Here is a 19,275-nt window from a genome sequence, read left to right on the forward strand (position 1 = left end):
CAAGTGTGATTGTAATCCTATCAGTTATGGCTCCTCACGGACCACCTGATGGAGGTTCAAACATTCTCATTTAGATAGTCTTCTGAAATACAGTCAGAGAATCGATACTCTTATCATAAAGTGTATTTGGAGTTTGATGATTCTGTCCTTTTCTTAGGGTTATCTGCGATGAAAAAGTTTTGCGACTAAATATTTATTTGATAGATGTATATGTCAATTTAAATATGTCTAGGACATTCTTAAACCAGTCCGTAAACATTAAGAAAAGATATTTAGAGTTTTATCTCTACAAAAGACTCGACTATTGAATGTGATTGCACCTATATGTTTCACTCTCTAAAATATATCTATAGCCACATTGATAATGAACCATCGACTACATTTTCAAAATTTCAATACCTTGGTCCCAACAGCATGATATTGAACACCACACCTCTTACAATCAACTTATATTTTGTTTGTACTCTTTATACTTGTCATTGTTGAAAATTTTGGAGAGAATATCAAAGAGTATGAGCTACGTAGATAGATAAACATAAGACCACTTGGCTCAATGTCCAAAATTTGGAAGAGAAATAAATCTCCAATAGAAAAATGTGAATAGCTATCTTTTGGTCTTGTCGTTTATGGAAAAATACAAATAAACAATTACGGCATGTTAATTACGTGCCAAAGTGATACTCTTGAATATTCATGAACATGAACCACAAGAATATTAATGCTCTATCAAGTTATGGAGAGAGTTTTTTTTTTTTTTCACTTCCAATTAATGTCTTTATATATAGTTTGTGTTGTGAATACGTTTTTTCTTAGTTTGAACTCGCACGGAACACTCAACTTCAATCAATTTAGATTTTGTCTTGCTCTGATATTTTTTTGCTAATAATTGGAATCGTGTGTTCTTGTTCATCAAGTTTAGTAGATGATAATGCATCCTTTTCAACTAAGGTGGGAAAAGTGTATTATGAGCGGATCCATGTATATCATCATGTATTGACATATTGCGGGAGAGATTTTATCTCTACACTTTTATTACTAAGTTAATATTGCATTAGATAATGTATGCTACAATTTTAAATTATTAACATATTATAGAGTATAATACTAACATGTGTCCTAGAATACGTGTTAAGAAATATATTAATAAAAAATTTGAACAATAAAAATATTAATTATAAATATTCAATAAAAATATTATACAATTTTTAATTTTTTTTTTTTTACATTTAGCTCTTAACATTTGCTGTACATGACATTATCTTAAATTTTATATTATTAAAAAAAGTTTATGCTTGCTAAGTGTAACATAAAATAAGCAAGACTAGCACTTTTATGATATCAATAATATAAACACAATATATATTTTATAGTCATGTTATTATTACTTATACAAATGATATAATAAAGTTTCTCACATAAAACATTTCACTTTTTAAAAACCCCATATTTGAGAGATTCAATACAATTCGATTATTTATTTAAAATATTTCACTCTTACATACGTTGTGCTTTAGAAATTGTGTATAATTTGACAAAGTTGGATTGGATCCAAATTCGGAGTCAATAGAGTCCTCGTCAATTTTAAGTCATCCAAAAAGCAAGGCTGAATCAATTCAACTTAATGGGTCAGGCCAAGTCGATCAGCCTAGAGCTAACATTTCTTACTCAAGACCAATATCCTTAATGGGGAGTCAGACCATAAAGATTAAGGTGGCTTCAATATTAAACTATAATTTATAGATCAAATATTCATGCCATATTCAATCTAATGGTTCTTATTCATTCTCTATATATATATATATATATATATATATATATATATATATATATATATATATATATATATATATATATATATATATATATATATATATATATATATATATATATATATATATATATATATATATATATATATATATATATATATATATATATATATATATATATATATATATATATATATATATCAGAATTGATCAAATTACACCCAAAGAGTTACACCACAAGTTACACTTGTTCGTAACTTCATTTCGAATAAATATTTTTTAAAATCAACCGTTAGATTGAAACGTACTATCATATTTATTTTAACCATTAGTTTGAGAATATTTAATGGTGAAGATGTGAAGTAAGTCATTATATATATATATAGGAGGGTTATATTGACTCCAAGAGTAAGTGTTCAACACTTACTCCAAATCATAACCATTGATTTTCATTAATCTAACGGTTTTAAATGATCATTTAATATAATTATTTTTGAAAATATTTTTTTATATAAAACTTTAATTAAAACTGTTGGATTAATGATAATCAATGGTTATGATTTGGAGTAAGTGTTGAACACTTACTCTTGGAGTCAATATAACCCTCCTTATATATATATATATATATATATATATATATATATATATATATATATATATATATATATATATATATATATATATATATATATATATATAGGGAGGATTATATTTACTCCAGGAGTAAGTTATTATAACTTACTTCAAATCTAGACCACTGATTCTTTTCAATCTAGTGGTTAAAAATAACAAGTAATTAAATGTGGAGAGAGAAAACTATTACTTATTATTTTTAACCATTAAATTGAGAAGAATCAATGGTCTAAATTTGGAGTAAGTTATAATAACTTTTATATATATATATATATATATATATATATATATATATATATATATATATATATATATATATATATATATATATATATATATAGACTATGATGGCTCCATGCAAGTAAAGTTATTAATTAGTGTAATCCGTGTGTACAGAAATAAAGAAAAATAGCATAATTATGTGAATTAATTACTTCTAAAATTATTATTTAACAATTGTTAAATATATTTTTTATCTCCCATGAAAAATATTGCACTTTTTAGTTATTGCAAGAAGTTTTAAATCTTGCTAAAATAAAACATGTTTAATTAATTTTCAATTTTAAAATTAGTTAACCAAATTTTTGCAAATAAATTTTAATATTTTTAAAAAAATTCACAATATTTTATAATTTTTAATATAGAATAAATTAAATGAGTTTTTAAGATGCTAAAAATTTAAGATAAAAGTAATGAAAAATCTAGATTTTTAAATCAAATTTCAAAATTTTTTTATAGATGAGCTTTCTATAATGATGTAAACATATTCGAAAAACTTATTAGTAATACATATAATTGAAAATTAGAAATTAAAAGTATTTGCACAATAATTCAATAAGAATGAAAAATGCATCTCTTTCTTTGGACTAAGGATGAAACTTGAAATATTTTCAGGATAGCAATCTATGAAACCTCTATAATTAGGAATGGCACAATGAGTTGAACCTTAGTACATAGACATTAGTTCATGCATTAGATAGAGGAGCAATAAAAATTGTCTACATCAGATTCCAATAACATAGACATTAGTACTTTTTTTAGAAAAACAACAATGATGTCTGTCTCAAGTCTTAACCAAAATCATCACTTCCCGGAAGGAACCCGTGTGGTCTATATTCATTTTGTAATTGTGTCCAAAGTATGAAAAATATGAGTCAAATTTATTTGGCATTTTAGGTACACTTCAAACTCATCTCACACTGTGTACTCACAGATTTTGGCAACATTCACATAATTTAGCATTAAGATATAACAAGTGCATACATAAAGTGTGCATAATTTTAATTAATTGTAAGTTTTTGTTTTAAATAATCTAATGGAATTAAATAATATTGTATAATTTGGAAGCAAGATGCTCTTGTCCTCAGCACATGTTTATGATGTTTACTTGGCTTTGGAGTCAGTTTAAGAATACGTTAGAAATAGTGCCATGTGACAATACACATTGTCGCACATGTATGATTTATGCAGAGGAGGAAGGTTCGTTGTAAGCAAAAGTTGATTATTCAAATTAAAGGTTTATTCATGGATGTATCATGTGATAGAGATTAAAGAGCAAAAGGGTAAAACATGAAAAGAGAATCTATGTATTCCCATAGTGACTAGTTATGAACTTTCCTACAACTCAGCTAATGATGCAAAAAGAGGGACCACGATGGCCTTAGATTGTTAGGATGCAATCATTTGTGTGTAAGGTGATTGAGAAGTATAAGGTTGAGAGTTCTTTTACGTTTTTCTAGATCAAAAGAAATGGGTAAAATATATTTTGATTATAAGAGGTTTATAGCTAGCAAGTCATATTTCTTAAAAGAATAGTAATAATTTTGAAAGAAAAAATTAATATTTATGGAGAATCACGTAGTTCTGCAACCTAATATTTTGATAGCACTTATAAGTTAAATTTTTATTATATAGTAAATTAATTATGGAAACTATTATTATTATTATATAAATTTTAAAAAATATCATTCTCACTGGACGCTCCTGTGACAAAAAAAATAATAGTATAAATTAAATTGCATAATAAAAATTAAGCAATGTTACATACCTCGCCCTGCCATATCCTAAAAGCGACATGGTCAACATATCTTGTCAAAACGGACCTGTCAGAAGGTCCTCCTAGAAAACCCTCATCAGTGTGTACTGATAGCTCTGTAGATGCAGCTGTGGTGGTGTCTCTATCATGCACCACCCGCTCCTCAGCAACCCCCTCATCAGCCACAGTCACCCGCTCCTCAACTCTAGCCACCTCCTCATCAGCAACAGGTACCTGCTCCTCAACTCTAGGCACCCCCTCATTACACCAGCAATAGCCACCTACTCCTAAACAATAACCTCTGACACAACCTCTGCAACCCCATCCTGATGCACCTGCCCGTTCACAATAGTGGAAGCTCTACCACCCCGGCGCCAAGGTGCGCGGAACCCCCTACCCGCCTACTCAGTCCTCCGTTTCTGGTTAGTACCGGTCGGAGAAACGCATCCAGCACGTAAGACTGACGTAACAGCCTCATCAACATCAGCCCGAGCACGAGCATCGACTCTATCGATGGCCTGACCTGCAACAGTATCATCCTTGCCTCTATTTCTCACTAAAAAAATTAAAAATATAAGAAATATAGCATTTTAAAATAAATAGAAATACCGGAAATTTTAAAATTTCTGATATCGGAGAAAATACCGGAAATTTCAAAATTTAAGTATTTTAAAAAATTTATAAAGATATCGGAAACTTACGAGAAATTTAGGTATTTCAGAATTCTGGTACAAAATACGAGAAATTTCACAATTTATGGTAAAAAATACCGGAAATTTTGTAAAAAAATACCGGAAACTTACTTGTTTTCACGAAATTTCCGTTACGCTGCTCAAATTTCCAGTATCGCCCAAATATTTGTAATTTCTAATTATCCAAGCAGATTTCAAAAATGTGGTAAATAACTTTTGTTGGATATTTTGGTCTTTTCAACCATTTTAAAAGTACCAGGAATAATTTGGGTGGTGGCAAGACAAAATCTCTAATTGGAACATAGGCCGGTCTCAAAATAAAAAGACAATGGGCTCTGGCCCAAACCCACTAGCGGGTAAAGCCCACTATTGTGTTTACGAAAACACATGAGGTGATGTCGTTCCATCCTTCTTAGGAAAAAACCCCTAAATCTAAAAGAAAGAAAAACCCTAATCAGTGGCTGCAGAAAAGTAGAAGAAACCAGACCTCAGAAAAACGCAAAAACTCAAAAAATGGGAGGCAAATGTCCGCACAGAAAGGTGAAGAAGAGAAGATTATCTCACAAAACCGATCGCCGTGCCAGATTCCTCATCAAAGATATCCTTTTTCTTATCTTTCATTATTATCATTTCAATTTCAATGAAATCTACTTCTTTTTTGTTTGTATTTCTTTTGTAACGTGTTTTGAATTTGAATTCTTAACTGAGAATTGAATACGTGATGACATGGTTTATGATGAATTGAAGAAGCCTGAGGGAGAGAGAAAAGCTTTGCCTGTTGATGAAGATTTGCCTGGAATGGGCCAGCACTATTGTCTTCACTGCGAGTACGGCTCTATTATTTATTTATTGCTAATTTAGTGCTTTTGGTTAAATGTGTGTTGAATTAAAGTGATTTTTGTTTGGATTTGTTTTGTTAGTGTTAAATTGGTTTGGACAATAGATTCTAGGCTAAAACTTAATTTTAGATGTAAAAGCTCTGAGTTCTAGCTTCTTAGAATCAATTCATTAGGCAAAATAATCATATAGGTGTGTTTGGTTCTGCGGTGAAAAAGTCATTCTGAGTGAATTGATTATATAAAATTGATTATGACTAAAAGTGAGTTGAAAGTAAACTGATTTTATATTTGGAGAAATTCTTTCAAAAGTGGGTTGAATAGTATATTTGAGACGAGTTAGACTCAAAGAGCTAGAAATCCTAGCTATAAGACTTTGTGGATGTTAATTGTTTGTTTTCCATTTTTGTTTACTTTGTTTCATTGTTATTGGTGTTGTTAAGACTTGTGGATGTAGGAGAGTTCAATTTGATCACCAACTCTTTTTTGTTTGTTTCTCCTAAGTTGTTTTTTAACAGTATGTTTTTTTTTTTTTTTTGTATTTGCAGTCGATTCTTTGCCAATGTATCTGTGAGGGATGATCATTTTAAGACCAAAAAACACAGGAGACGGTATGTTTCTTTCCTTTTGATTCAGTTTCTATCCTCTATCTAATCTAATATACTTCCTATATTTATATCGGTGAAATTTGGTCATATTTATGGTTTTGCTTTTGAGTTTTGTGGCTATTCCTGTTTTGAAATGTTTTCTTCTGTATGAACTCATAAAGCAGCTGGAAACGAACAAATATTTCTTTCCCATAGGGATGTAATTTAGTGGAGTCGAACTGAGTACTAATGAACCTAAGCTTGTTTAAATACATTGAGCTTGATCTTTAATCAAGCTGAATTTTGTACTCAGTCCAGGCTCTTTTTACCTTATGGTGAAGTAAGTCATTTGACTAGTCTGGAAGACCTAGCATAAATTTGGATTTGAATTAGTTTATTAATGAAGTGTTACATGGCTAACAAAAAATCAGTTCAATGGCTTCATTGTCCACTTATTTCAGTCCTAGTTATACCTTGTCTAAGTTCCTTTAAATTGAGTTTTTTTACCACCTTTGTTGAATGAGCTTATCCTAGTTAAATGTGAGAAAAGTTATGAATTTGTATTATCTAATATCATTTAATATTATACGAAATGTTTAAATATTAATAACTAAACTTAACTGCACATTCAATTGAAAAGTAATGTTAACACCCCTAGCTTTCAGATATGTTCCATGTTGGCATAAAATTTTCAAAGAGTGTGATAGTAGCATAGTTTCGTGCATGTTGTGAATTACTTGGAACATTTACATCCCTTAAGTTATAACTAGTTTTAGGTTGTTAACAAATTGGATTTATACATGGTTTCAAGGTTTTTAAAGTGGCGCCAATTACTGTGTCTTGATTTGAAGTCTTAGCTGGTTTAATGTCTTTTGATCATATGTATGAATTTGGATAATAAATCTCATTTTTTCAAACACGATGTTTATTATTACAGTCTGTTTACCGCTATTATGTATCGGAATTTGGGGTAGATGATAAGATATGCCAGCTCCATTATTTGCTATATATCAGAGTATTTTTTGATATATCGGTTATACTGTATGTAATGAATAGCAGAGTTGTGTGTTTCATATGCCTAAAAAAAGGTAACGGCTTTCTTCTTCTCTTTGTTCACGTAATGTATGCAATTATACATCATGCTTTATAAGTTTGAAATATTGAGATTGTGTTTTATGTTAGTTACCTTTCTAATTCATGCTTATGTAGCTTTATTTGTGTGCAACATGCTTTATTTCAACTGTGTTGTGGTATCCTCTTTTTATCTACTGCGCTATCTGTGATTTCTCATACTGGTCCACTATTTTCCGCGATCCCCTATTAGCAAACACTGGATTAACTAGTGAATTTGGATATTAAATCTCGTATTTGCAAGCTCTATGTTTATGTATTAGTATTATTAAACAGTCGCATGACTGCAAAATCCTAAAACCTGTTTATATTGTCAATGAATAGTTATCAAGCTCCTATTTTATCTACTATATTTATATTATAGCTTTCTTTAGATGGATTACAATTTACATACATGAGCAGGTTTATCACTTTCTATTGCTTCTGATATTGTTATTTTATCTTTGTGCAGTGTGAAACAAATGATGGGTGATGCACCACACACTCAACTTGATGCTGAGTTAGCTGCAGGGATGGGAATGCCAGATAATGGACCAAAGTTAATGTCTATGTAACTTTCTTCTTTTGTGGTGGTTGGGAGATTATAGTAGAACCTGGTGTTAGATTATGCTTGTTAGTACAATACTACAATATTAAGATATAAGTGAAATTTTGTTATTGATTCTCTCATTTCAATTTCAATCTAATTTTTCTTTTTAATTTTATCTTAATAAGCCTCTTAGATCTTCATCTTGGTTATAACACTTCGATAAAGAATCCTTGCTAGACGTGTTAAAAAATGCAACACAGGCATTCAAGTATTTCCAGTTATCAAAATTTTTACCATGACCTTTTATTGTTGAGTAACATCTCCATTACCATTGAAAGGGGAAGATATAGACTTTTGTTTTTCTGCTAAATGGGGCTAGGATCTCTCCATTTTTCTCTCTTTCCATTTTTTCCATTATTATAGTTTTGTATGTAAATAACACGTATTTTCATGACATGTGACATTTATTTCACTTTATTTAATTTTATATACTCAAAACTATAGTAATGGAGTCTTCCATTTCTTTTAAGAAATGGAGAGGATTTCAACTCTGCTAAATGACAACTTTTAAAAAATGGAAATGGTTGGCGCCTCAGAATGAGTACGGATCCCCTCCAGTACCTAATTCCTCCCGTTCTCCAGTTTGAATAACCGATGCATGACACATGGAATTGAAAAAATTAATGGTTGAGATTTACAAAATATAAAATTAAAAACTTCAATATATTTTTTCCTTTCTCAACCCATGATTCATTTTATTCGCTTCAGTTTTTCTCGGTCTTCTCCATCCTTTCTTCTCTCTTCAAACGTATTTCCTCTCTTCGTCTTGCTTCGTTGTTGCCGCCACTGTCATGTTCTTCGCCGCCGCTGAGACTGTCCCTGAGATGCCGTACATTTCTTCCCTGAGTCGCCGACACCATCATCTTTTTTGCCTCCGCCAACACTGTCGTGTTTTACGCAACAGTTAAAATCTGAATTGAAGATTTTTAGTTTTCAATTTTAGGATTGGTGGAATTCAATTTTAGAATTGTTGGAATTAATCTTTATAGATGCTTTTAGTGTAATTAGTTTTAAGCTGTAATTTTAGTATTCATTTGTAGGAATGTTGCAAATACAAAATATTGTTTTCTCTCTTGCAACTTTACTAGTTCTGATGTGACTTTCTTGAATTGTTCTTTTATATCTCACTGTAACTTTTAGTAAAATATAACAGATTCAATTTTATTGCAAATTCATAGTTTAATTGTAGGTTATGTTTGAAACTAAAGCTTGGATTGTTACATGTTTATGTTATAAAACTAAACTAAAGTTTTAGTTTCTTCCAACTTGCTTGAATCAATCTGGTTTATGTGAAACTATTTAAAACAAGGGTAACAGTTATCAAAAACAAAGTTATATAAAGGTTACCAAAGTAACATAACAGATGCAGAAAAGATATATCCTCATATGTCAAAGTAACATCACAGATGCAGAAAAGATATGTCCTCATATGTCAACTAACAGAAACAGAACAGAGGTAATATATAAAGTTAACTATTGGTTAAAACAAATTTAATAACTCAAATGATATGTCTAAAAGAAATCGTGAAACTCCAATGTATCAACTTGACTTGAAACTTGATGTTGAGGTTCCATTGTGCCAACTTGACTTGGAAGTGTCAATACAGTCTGAAGTTCCATTGTGTTAACTTGGCTTGGTTGCTGCAAAATAGTAAATAAATAAATAAATAAATAAGTAATATGATGAAATTAAATTTAAAAAATGTATGATAAACTTACGTGTGACGATTGCACTACATTTTCCTGTGATTTTTTCTTTTTTTGTGAGTATCACTTTGTCTTTCTATTTAATTTCTCAACCCAAGATTTATCTCGTTTTTTATTGTTACGTGAACAATCTCGCTTCTTTATGCCTTTTGCCCCACCATCGTTGTCCGCCTTGTTGTCAATTTCTTCATTTCCAATTGAAATAGATACATGAACCATTCCCCTTGATTCTAAATCAACATACTTTTTGGCCAAGATGTCATCAACTATTTTGTTAGACTCTTCACAAACTTTGGACAAAAATGTGTAAGTTTCATGAGACTCAGAAGCTCTATTGGTCAATTTAATCATCCGAGGACATAACTCATTGTATCGCTTCATGAAAGTGGCTTTCATGTCTAATTCAACATGTCTTCCTTTCCCTTCTTGATTACTTCCCAACTTTGCATCTCTTGTCCATCGCTTTAGTATATAGTGTTCGGGAATTAACTTAATATTCATGACATCCAAAACTTTCAAAGCATGACTACATAAGATACCATGTGTCTCAAATTTACGACAATCGTAAAAAACTTTTTCTTCCATAAGATTTCCCATTACTATCCTCTCTTTCACATTGTCATAATTCGTAACAACATACATACCTTCTTTCAACTCCTTTATGCAAGTGTCTTGATATTCCTCTTGGAATTCCTCAAAAAGTTTTGGAGGGTAAACATTTCCCGCTTGCACAAGCATACGAGCCTTCTTCATTTTCAACCTAGGTAGCTTATGTCTTGATTCATATTCCGCTTCTGACTCATTGTTCCGTTTAGCATTGACAGCCCTTTTAAAGTGAGTAAAAAATTGTACCAAATTTAAATCCGACTTCAAATGATTTTTCAAGTCAGCATTAAAGCTCTCACTTAGTTGAGTAGATCTCATACCTGCAGTGAATGTTTTTCGAACATAAGTCCATGCCCATTTTTCCTTCAATTGAAAAATCATATGCAACCACGATCCCTCTGAAACCTTATGTTCAACAAGTAAAGAATTCCATGCTTTTAAAAATTCTCCTTCTTCTTCGTGTAAGTCTATGCATGCTTCAAAATCCAAAGAAAATTGTGGACATTTTTGATATAGATGGTTCACATGCTTTAGAGCATTTTGTCTTATATGCCAAGTGCAAAACCCATGAAATATTTCCGGCATAACTAAAGAAATGGCCTTAGCCATTGCAGCATCCTGATCTGTTAAAATTGTTTCAGGCTTTTTTCCATCCATTGCCTTAAGAAAAGTTTCAAATAACCACTGAAAAGAATGAATTGTTTCATCATATAATAAAGCTGCCCCAAAAATGACAGTTTGCCTATGATTATTAAGTCCAACAAAAACTCCCAACGGTCGATAATCCTTGTTAGTCTTGTATGTGGTGTCGAAAGTGATTACGTCACCAAAGTACCCATAATCATTTATCATTTGTGCGTCCGCCCAAAATATATTTGTTATTTGCTCTTCAACATCCATTTGAAATTCATAGAAGAATGATGGATTTTCACTTTCTTGTTTGAAATAACTCATTAATGCACCCTCTCCACCATACTTCAGAGACTACATTCTTTTGGTTCGAAGATAATTCTTAAGGTCTCGTCTTGTAAAACCAACCGTCTCTATCCCACCTGCTTGCTTAGATATATATATTCATGCAAATCTTTTGGTCTTAATCCAGATTCATCTCCTAATATAATTTGTGATGCTTGTGCCTCAGATATTCGCCGATGAGAGCGAATCATATGAACATACTCTAGCGGCTGAATGGGGTGGTTATGTTGTGCTACAAAGTCAACAACTTTATATTTCTCTATCTTTCGATCAAGTGAAATAACCATACGCGCTTGACATCCCGTACTAGTTTCTGCTCTAGTGCGCTCCCCTGTCGGCTGATATCTTTTGTCAACACCTCGTATACCTTCTTTGAAGCATGTGAATCTTCTTGAAGTCAAAACTCCATCTTTTTTGCTTTTATTTGCATATTCTCGACGAATACCAAATCCATTTCTTTTGCTGTACTGATTATAAAATTCATAAGCCGCCGCCTCTGATTCAAACTTCATTCCCAAGTATGGTTCGCTATCGGCAATAATATCTTGACCATGTTGAACATGTTGCTCATGGATATTATTCACCAATTTTTCTACACAGTCGACTATCGAAATCGATGATGAACTCATCTTCTCTGAAAAAAAGTATCCAATCACAAAATAAAAAAACTTGTTTTTAATAATAATAATAATAATAATAATATAATATAATATATTAGTATTGTAAACAAAGTTTTCATTGAAAAAATTATAGAATAAAACTAATATAATAGTATAGAAAAACAAGTTATACAGAGTTATATGTTGAAAAACTTATAGAATAAAATGTATGTTTCTAATCACTTTATTATAGCAAGTTATACCAGTCAGTGTATCAAAAACAAATTATACCATCTCAACGTATGAGAACAACAAACAAATAAACTAAAGTTTGAATTTTTATAAACGTGAAAATGGCAGAAACAGTAGCTTATGTTTTTATAATAAACAATAAAGTTTGAATTTTTATAATACCTTGACAAAATCAATTGTTGCAAAATAGAGTGGGGTTGTAATGGCGGAAAGAGACGTGAAGGCGAACAACACTGAAACGGACGGAAAGTGATGATAACAACGGTGACCGGTGATGAACGGCGGAGAGCAATGGCAGATGGACGGAAGCGGTGATGAACGGCGGAGAGCAGCGGCAGATGGACGGAAGCGGGAATGAAAAGAATACGAAAGTTATTGTTGAGGAAGAGAAAGAGACTTGTACTGCAGAAGACAAAACATTGTAATTACTGCATGTTATTCTTTTTTATTACTAATTAAATTCTTATTTATACCTTTTAATCTGAATCGTTGAATTTATTTTTAACACATGTCATTCATCTATACAACAAACAGGAGAAAAAGGAGAATAACATAATGGAGTGGATCTCAACTCCTCAGAATCTAATGTTTTTGCATATTTATCAATTGGTTTAACTGGACACTAAAAAATCTTTACTTATTAAGAGGTATTAATTAAAGACTTAAATACATTTATGATCTTCATATTTTTGTTTATTTAAAGTTTTAGTCTCATTTTAAAACTCAATCTTTTGATTGCCTATTGAATAATTTTCAAAGATTTCCCCCATCATATTCCGCATTCCGCATAGGTGACAAAGATTTCCCCCCATCATATTCCGCATTCCGCATAGGTGACAAGATCATTTAATACATGGCAATAACATTGTTGTATAAAACAATTAAAATATAACTTCATCTGAACACTCGTTGTAACACCCTTCTAAACCCCGCGGAAATTTTAATAAATAATCAGAGTAAAAATATAATTACAAGGGTGCCACAATTATTTAAAAACAAATAAACTAATTATGGTCAAGTCATGCTTCATTAGGAAACGATTCACCAAACCGTAATTATGTTTATCACAGCGGAATAAGAAACATTATCAAATACATCCAATGGAATCATAATCCAACACCAATAAAGTAGATTAATTTCACAAAACTCTATAACTATCGTTCCCCAGTGTTACAGATCAGAGCATGACCGACACGACCCAACATAAACGGATAAACTCTATGAGTAATCCTCACCGAGCACTAATGCCGCTACTTCTCAAATCTGAAAAATGTCAACAAGTAAGGGTGAGTCTCATTCTCAATTAATCAATGTTATGCATTCATAAGCAACAAAACATCATAATATATCATTCACCCAATTTGTCATATATTCAGATTCGCATCTATTATTCATCAATTCACACAATAATAGATTATAACACAGAACACATAAATCCATACAATCATGTTATGACAAAATGCATATGACACAACTGACACTATGCATGTGGTACCAATAAACCGTGGAATCAATCCACCTAACCGATCTACGCCTCATCGAGATACGGCCCACCGACACAATTTCCACACAATGGGAAATATGTCCACCAACGATCCAAAACATCACCGGGATCCATCATCAAATGCATATGAATGAATGTACACATATACCATACTTAAAAACATCACCGATCCGATGCACCACATCGTCTCATCATAACTCACCATTTTCATCACCGAATAAGTATGTACACGCTGCACAATCATTCAATTATTCATATATATTTACATCAAATATATCATTCAATCATCACCGTCATATTATCACAAAAATCATGATAATAGTCACAACAAATCTATCACCGCATCAACACATTGTCACATTCAAAAATATATGCACACAATGTTACATTCAATCATACATGTCCACATATAACATATAATCATCACATTAATAATAATAACGGTTCATTCACCATCACACTAAAACATTGTCATGTTTATACAATTCCACATACCAACAATGTATATCACCGAAGCAATTAAATAATCTTTTAAAAATAATTCGGGTCACCACCCATCTCACCAATTCATCATATAAAATATTTAATTTGCTTCACAACGCCCCAAACGGCACTAAGAAAGGATACACGGATCAAAAGATACGTTATTTTAAAGATTTAGAAAAATTCAACACAGCAAAGTTCGCTCAGCGAAGCCCGACAGAAACGAACCCTTCAGACCTCCGCTCAGCGGACCTCTAGCGACGCCCAACAGAAGCAAACTACGTTGGGACCTCCGCTCAGCGGACCCCCTCCGCTCAGCGGACCTGCGATTTCATCAATTTTCAGGTCTGCGACAGACCTGCGATTTCACACCCTTTTCACCCAAAAACAATTCCATACATCATATACGGACATACAAACATTGAATTTCTCATCACACATCATTATACATCAAAACAAACATCAATAACCAACAATCTATACAAATTCATCAATTATCCCAAATCATAACATACCTAACAATATCAAATCCCAATATACCCAATCGAATCGAATCATACGTTAATCCATCCTATTACCCATAATCACATAATAGAAATTAACCGGAAGAGTCCCCCCTTACCTCGATTCACGGTTGGATTCTATTTCTCTTCGCGTTCTCTATATGTATCCCTCCATGTTCTTCGTGCCCTAGCTCTCTCCTTCTGCCTCTTCTCAAAACTTCGATCGTGCAGAATGATTCCCTCTTTTCTCTTTTCTCTTTTTACCCCTAAGACCCCTAATATGGTCTTCCCATATTGCCCTCAATTACTCTTCACAATTGACCACTCTTGCCCTTAATCTCTCTAACACTAACACTGATATTGTTTTATTTTACTAATTAAAATAATTCCACTCATTATTCTAATTATTCTAAAATACACCAAAATTCATCAATACAGCTAAGCATCACGCTAAAATAATTAGTTTAGAATTTGGGGTGTTACAACTCTCCCCCACATAGAATATTTTCGTCCTCGAAAATTTATCCGATTCAACTACTCCAACTACTTATCCCATCCGACTAATCAACTATCATCTCCGAAAGGCAACCCATGTATGATACAACAATTCATAACATCAATGGCGAAAACAACACACTTGTCACTCAAGTAACACATTTCATAACTTAACATCACAACACAAAGAGTAACCAACTTAGGAATTCTCCGGTTTAAGATATAGAACACAACAACATAAGAACACACAACTTAAACACGACATCACGCAACCAACCTACCAACATCACTTTTACTCACGTATGAACAACTGCACTACACCATGCATTCGCTGCGCACTCTGATTACTTGTAAAGTATCCACTCCGCCAAGTTTACTCCAACTTCAATCACCAAAACCGACATAATAAAGATTTTTGACTTAACTCTTTGAAAGTTCTGTTCCAACAGGTATTCTACGCTCTCAAGTTACCGAATACTTCAAACTTAGATCCGTAAGACAACACCTCGGAACATTCGACATAAACATACATACTCGTGTTCATTCATCAATGCACAAATACAGAGATGATAAATGCAAATCATAGAGACAGACTCACGACTCTATGCACATGCAATGCGATACCGACTCAATCATCTCAAGTTCATTCAGGAACTTCTTGGAATCGTCGTTTGTTACTTAATGTAACTCACCGTCGAGCATATGATGTTCACCCATTGCTCACACCCCACATGGGCACACAATGTTTATGGATTGCTCACACCTCACATAGGCACACAATCCGATTGTAATCATCGCTCACACCCCACATGGGCACACGATGTTACAACAGATTCTCATTAGAATCACACAACACAAGAATGTACATCATGATGCTTCACGTGCAAAAATAACTCAATACACTCTTGAAATGCATACATATTCACAATATATATTCATGCATTCATCTCATACTATCACATATAATCCACATACATTCCCACCAGTTACGTCAAACTGCAACGAACTCATTCACAATTAACATGCATTCACCTTTAATTTAGACAATGCATTCATTTGCCAAAAGGCCACAATTCACAATGGATTCCACAACCTAGGATTCACTCCGTAAGGCTCCCCCTAACACATCGTATAACAACGCACATAATTCTTTAAAAACGACCATTGACAAATCAAATGATACTCAAGCGCTCGGCTTGACTTCAACCAATTCAACATACATACTATACTAGTTGTCATGACACATCTATCCATCAATTATGATTCCGTCTACTATCAACAATAGATTAAGGGTGATCAGTTCCTCAATTTGCCAATAGACAGCCGATAACCATAACAGTGGCATAAATAATCATTACCCAACGACAATAGCGTACTTCAACTTGTGCCCAAAGTCCATATGCATAATGTTCTGCCAATTCTCTAAGGCCTACCAAAGTCTTCTTAGTATCCTCAATTCCAAACTCGCCAATGATACAAAAACATTCAAAATCCAATACACATTCTTATACACGCTCGTAGCACCACACAATTATCAATTAAACATCCTTCTAACATCGGGAATCATTACCACATCAAGTACCATCCGATTCGGTTCGCTCCAATTGCAACTTTCATCCAAGTTAAGAATTTCAACCACGCTAACCAACCAATCGTCTTTCTTTTATTCTCAGAACCTTTATAATCCACCTAGTTTCACACTTGGCCTCATTCAATTCATAACTCAACATTATTATCGCGACATCTCTTGAGTTCCTTCTCCTCTCAACATTACCATCTCATAACATTGCTACTATAATCATTCTCATTCTACATAAATTACATCTCTATGCATTTCTCTATACCGTCGCATTCTTACAAATACCAATGTTTTCATTACTTATCAATATTTTACATTCTTCTTCACCTTTTCAATTTTCAGCAAGAATCACCCAACTTCAAACACAATTTTCTCTTCCAATATAGACCTCCTAAGTACAAAATTATATCCCAAAATGAAGGGAAATTCGTGTAGATTCCAGAGCATCAAGAATTGCTCAAATACGAGTTACGAGCAAAAGTTATCATCCTTTCAATGGGACTGGTTCATAATTCTCATATGCAGAATTTTCGAAAAAGTAAGCATCATACCCAAATGTTAAAACGCACTTTTCTCCCTCTTTACAAACTTCCTAATAACCAATCTTATATGCAAACTGTGGGAAATTTTGTAAGCTTTCCAAAAAGTCCAGAATCGCTTCAACCTGAATCAATAATTGCAAAAATCAGAATTTGAGATTGATGAACATAAGTTCCATCTCTCTCGTTTGCTCCCAAGATCTACCAACATCCTTTCTTTTCATCCAACTACGAAAATCACCCGACTATAATCCAACTATACTTAAGACATACCATCTACATAATTAATCCATCCACTATCATTTACATTGGAATAATTCCTCATTCTCAATCAATTCGCCGTCCATAATCTACGTACATCTCAAACTCGACTGATACAAATTCATGGGTCCATACTCTCACCGGTTCGCAACAACATTGCTTCAATAACGTTTGCACTCTTACCATTAAGATCACCTTGAACCAACTTCTACATACTAACAACATGTCCAAGAGACAAACCTTTCGATTATTTCTTCCATTCGTTCAACTCTGACACTAACATCCCGTGCAGTACCAACAAACAAGTCTAGTTCTAAGAACAAGTGTAACCACAACTTCACCTCTTTCCAACAATATCCTGTCACAATTAAATATGTTACAGCTGTTGCAACCATTTTTATAACAAAGTTCATCTCATTAGCTTTCCGACGCTTCAAACGGAACTCAAATCGGATGTCCAGAACTCCAGTTATGAATTTTCGAAACTCTGCAGCTATTCAACAATTTTCCTGCGTTTTGCTTACGAAAATCTCACTCCAAAACTCATTCTCTTCAACTCGATCACATTCCAAACAGCCCCTTATCATATCTCTTCACTTCCAAAAATTCTTATAACTTGAGCAACACATTCCATCGCCGAAGTGCGATTTCTGAAACATTACGACATCAATCCTCTTTGCAAACTTGTAGCTGAACCTCTTCCGAGACATAAGGCTACTCAACTGACAACTTCCCAGCACACCAGCAGCGCTAATACATTGTAACTTCCTAATTTCAACTCACCTTCGATTCAAAAAAACAACAACTCCAACAACGCTTGCACCGTTGCCAACAACAGCCTACTGAATCAATCATCTTACAACTGAAACATAACCGAGAAGCGAAGCTTCTCCCCCACTTGTTTCAAACCAACTCCCGCAACAAAACAAACAAGTACCGACAGTGATTCACTCACATGTCGTGTACCAAGGGATAAAATACCGACAGTATTCAACTATCGTGCAACTCAACTGACTCGACAATTGTCCGGACGGACCGACCTGCTCTGATACCACTATTGTAACACCCTTATAAACCCCGCGGAAATTTTAATAAATAATCAGAGTAAAAATATAATTACAAGGGTGCCACAATTATTTAAAAACAAATAAACTAATTATGGTCAAGTCATGCTTCATTAGGAAACGATTCACCAAACCGTAATTATGTTTATCACAGCGGAATAAGAAACATTATCAAATACATCCAATGGAATCATAATCCAACACCAATAAAGTAGATTAATTTCATAAAACTCTATAACTATCGTTCCCCAGTGTTACAGATCAGAGCATGACCGACACGACCCAACATAAACGGATAAACTCTATGAGTCATCCTCACCGAGCACTAATGCCGCTACTTCTCAAATCTGAAAAATGTCAACAAGTAAGGGTGAGTCTCATTCTCAATTAATCAATGTTATGCATTCATAAGCAACAAAACATCATAATATATCAT

General features: G+C 32.8%; 1 protein-coding gene and 1 pseudogene across 1 annotated transcript; one reads left to right on the forward strand and one right to left on the reverse strand.

Annotated features, from left to right (window-relative positions):
• Positions 1–5,539: 5,539 nt before the first annotated feature.
• LOC131620074 (uncharacterized) lies at positions 5,540–8,382 on the forward strand. Its single transcript, XM_058891097.1, has 4 exons — positions 5,540–5,727; positions 5,848–5,956; positions 6,514–6,576; positions 8,135–8,382. Exons 1-4 carry the CDS (start codon positions 5,643–5,645, stop codon positions 8,235–8,237), a joined length of 360 nt encoding a protein of 119 aa, XP_058747080.1. The 5' UTR covers positions 5,540–5,642; the 3' UTR covers positions 8,238–8,382.
• Positions 8,383–9,784: 1,402 nt separating this feature from the next.
• LOC131659090 (protein FAR1-RELATED SEQUENCE 5-like) lies at positions 9,785–12,189 on the reverse strand (annotated as a pseudogene).
• Between the last annotated feature and the right edge of the window lie 7,086 nt (positions 12,190–19,275).

Source organism: Vicia villosa, linkage group LG1, assembly GCF_029867415.1.
Source record: "Vicia villosa cultivar HV-30 ecotype Madison, WI linkage group LG1, Vvil1.0, whole genome shotgun sequence".
In the NCBI taxonomy this organism is placed as follows: Eukaryota; Viridiplantae; Streptophyta; class Magnoliopsida; order Fabales; family Fabaceae; genus Vicia; species Vicia villosa.

Coding starts and splice junctions, on each gene's coding strand:
- LOC131620074 (XM_058891097.1), top strand. CDS start 5,643: ATGGGAGGCAAATGTCCGCACAGAAAGGTGAAGAAGAGAAGATTATCT. Junction 5,957..6,513: donor CACTATTGTCTTCACTGCGA/GTACGGCTCTAT, acceptor TTGTATTTGCAG/TCGATTCTTTGCCAATGTAT. Junction 6,577..8,134: donor ACCAAAAAACACAGGAGACG/GTATGTTTCTTT, acceptor ATCTTTGTGCAG/TGTGAAACAAATGATGGGTG.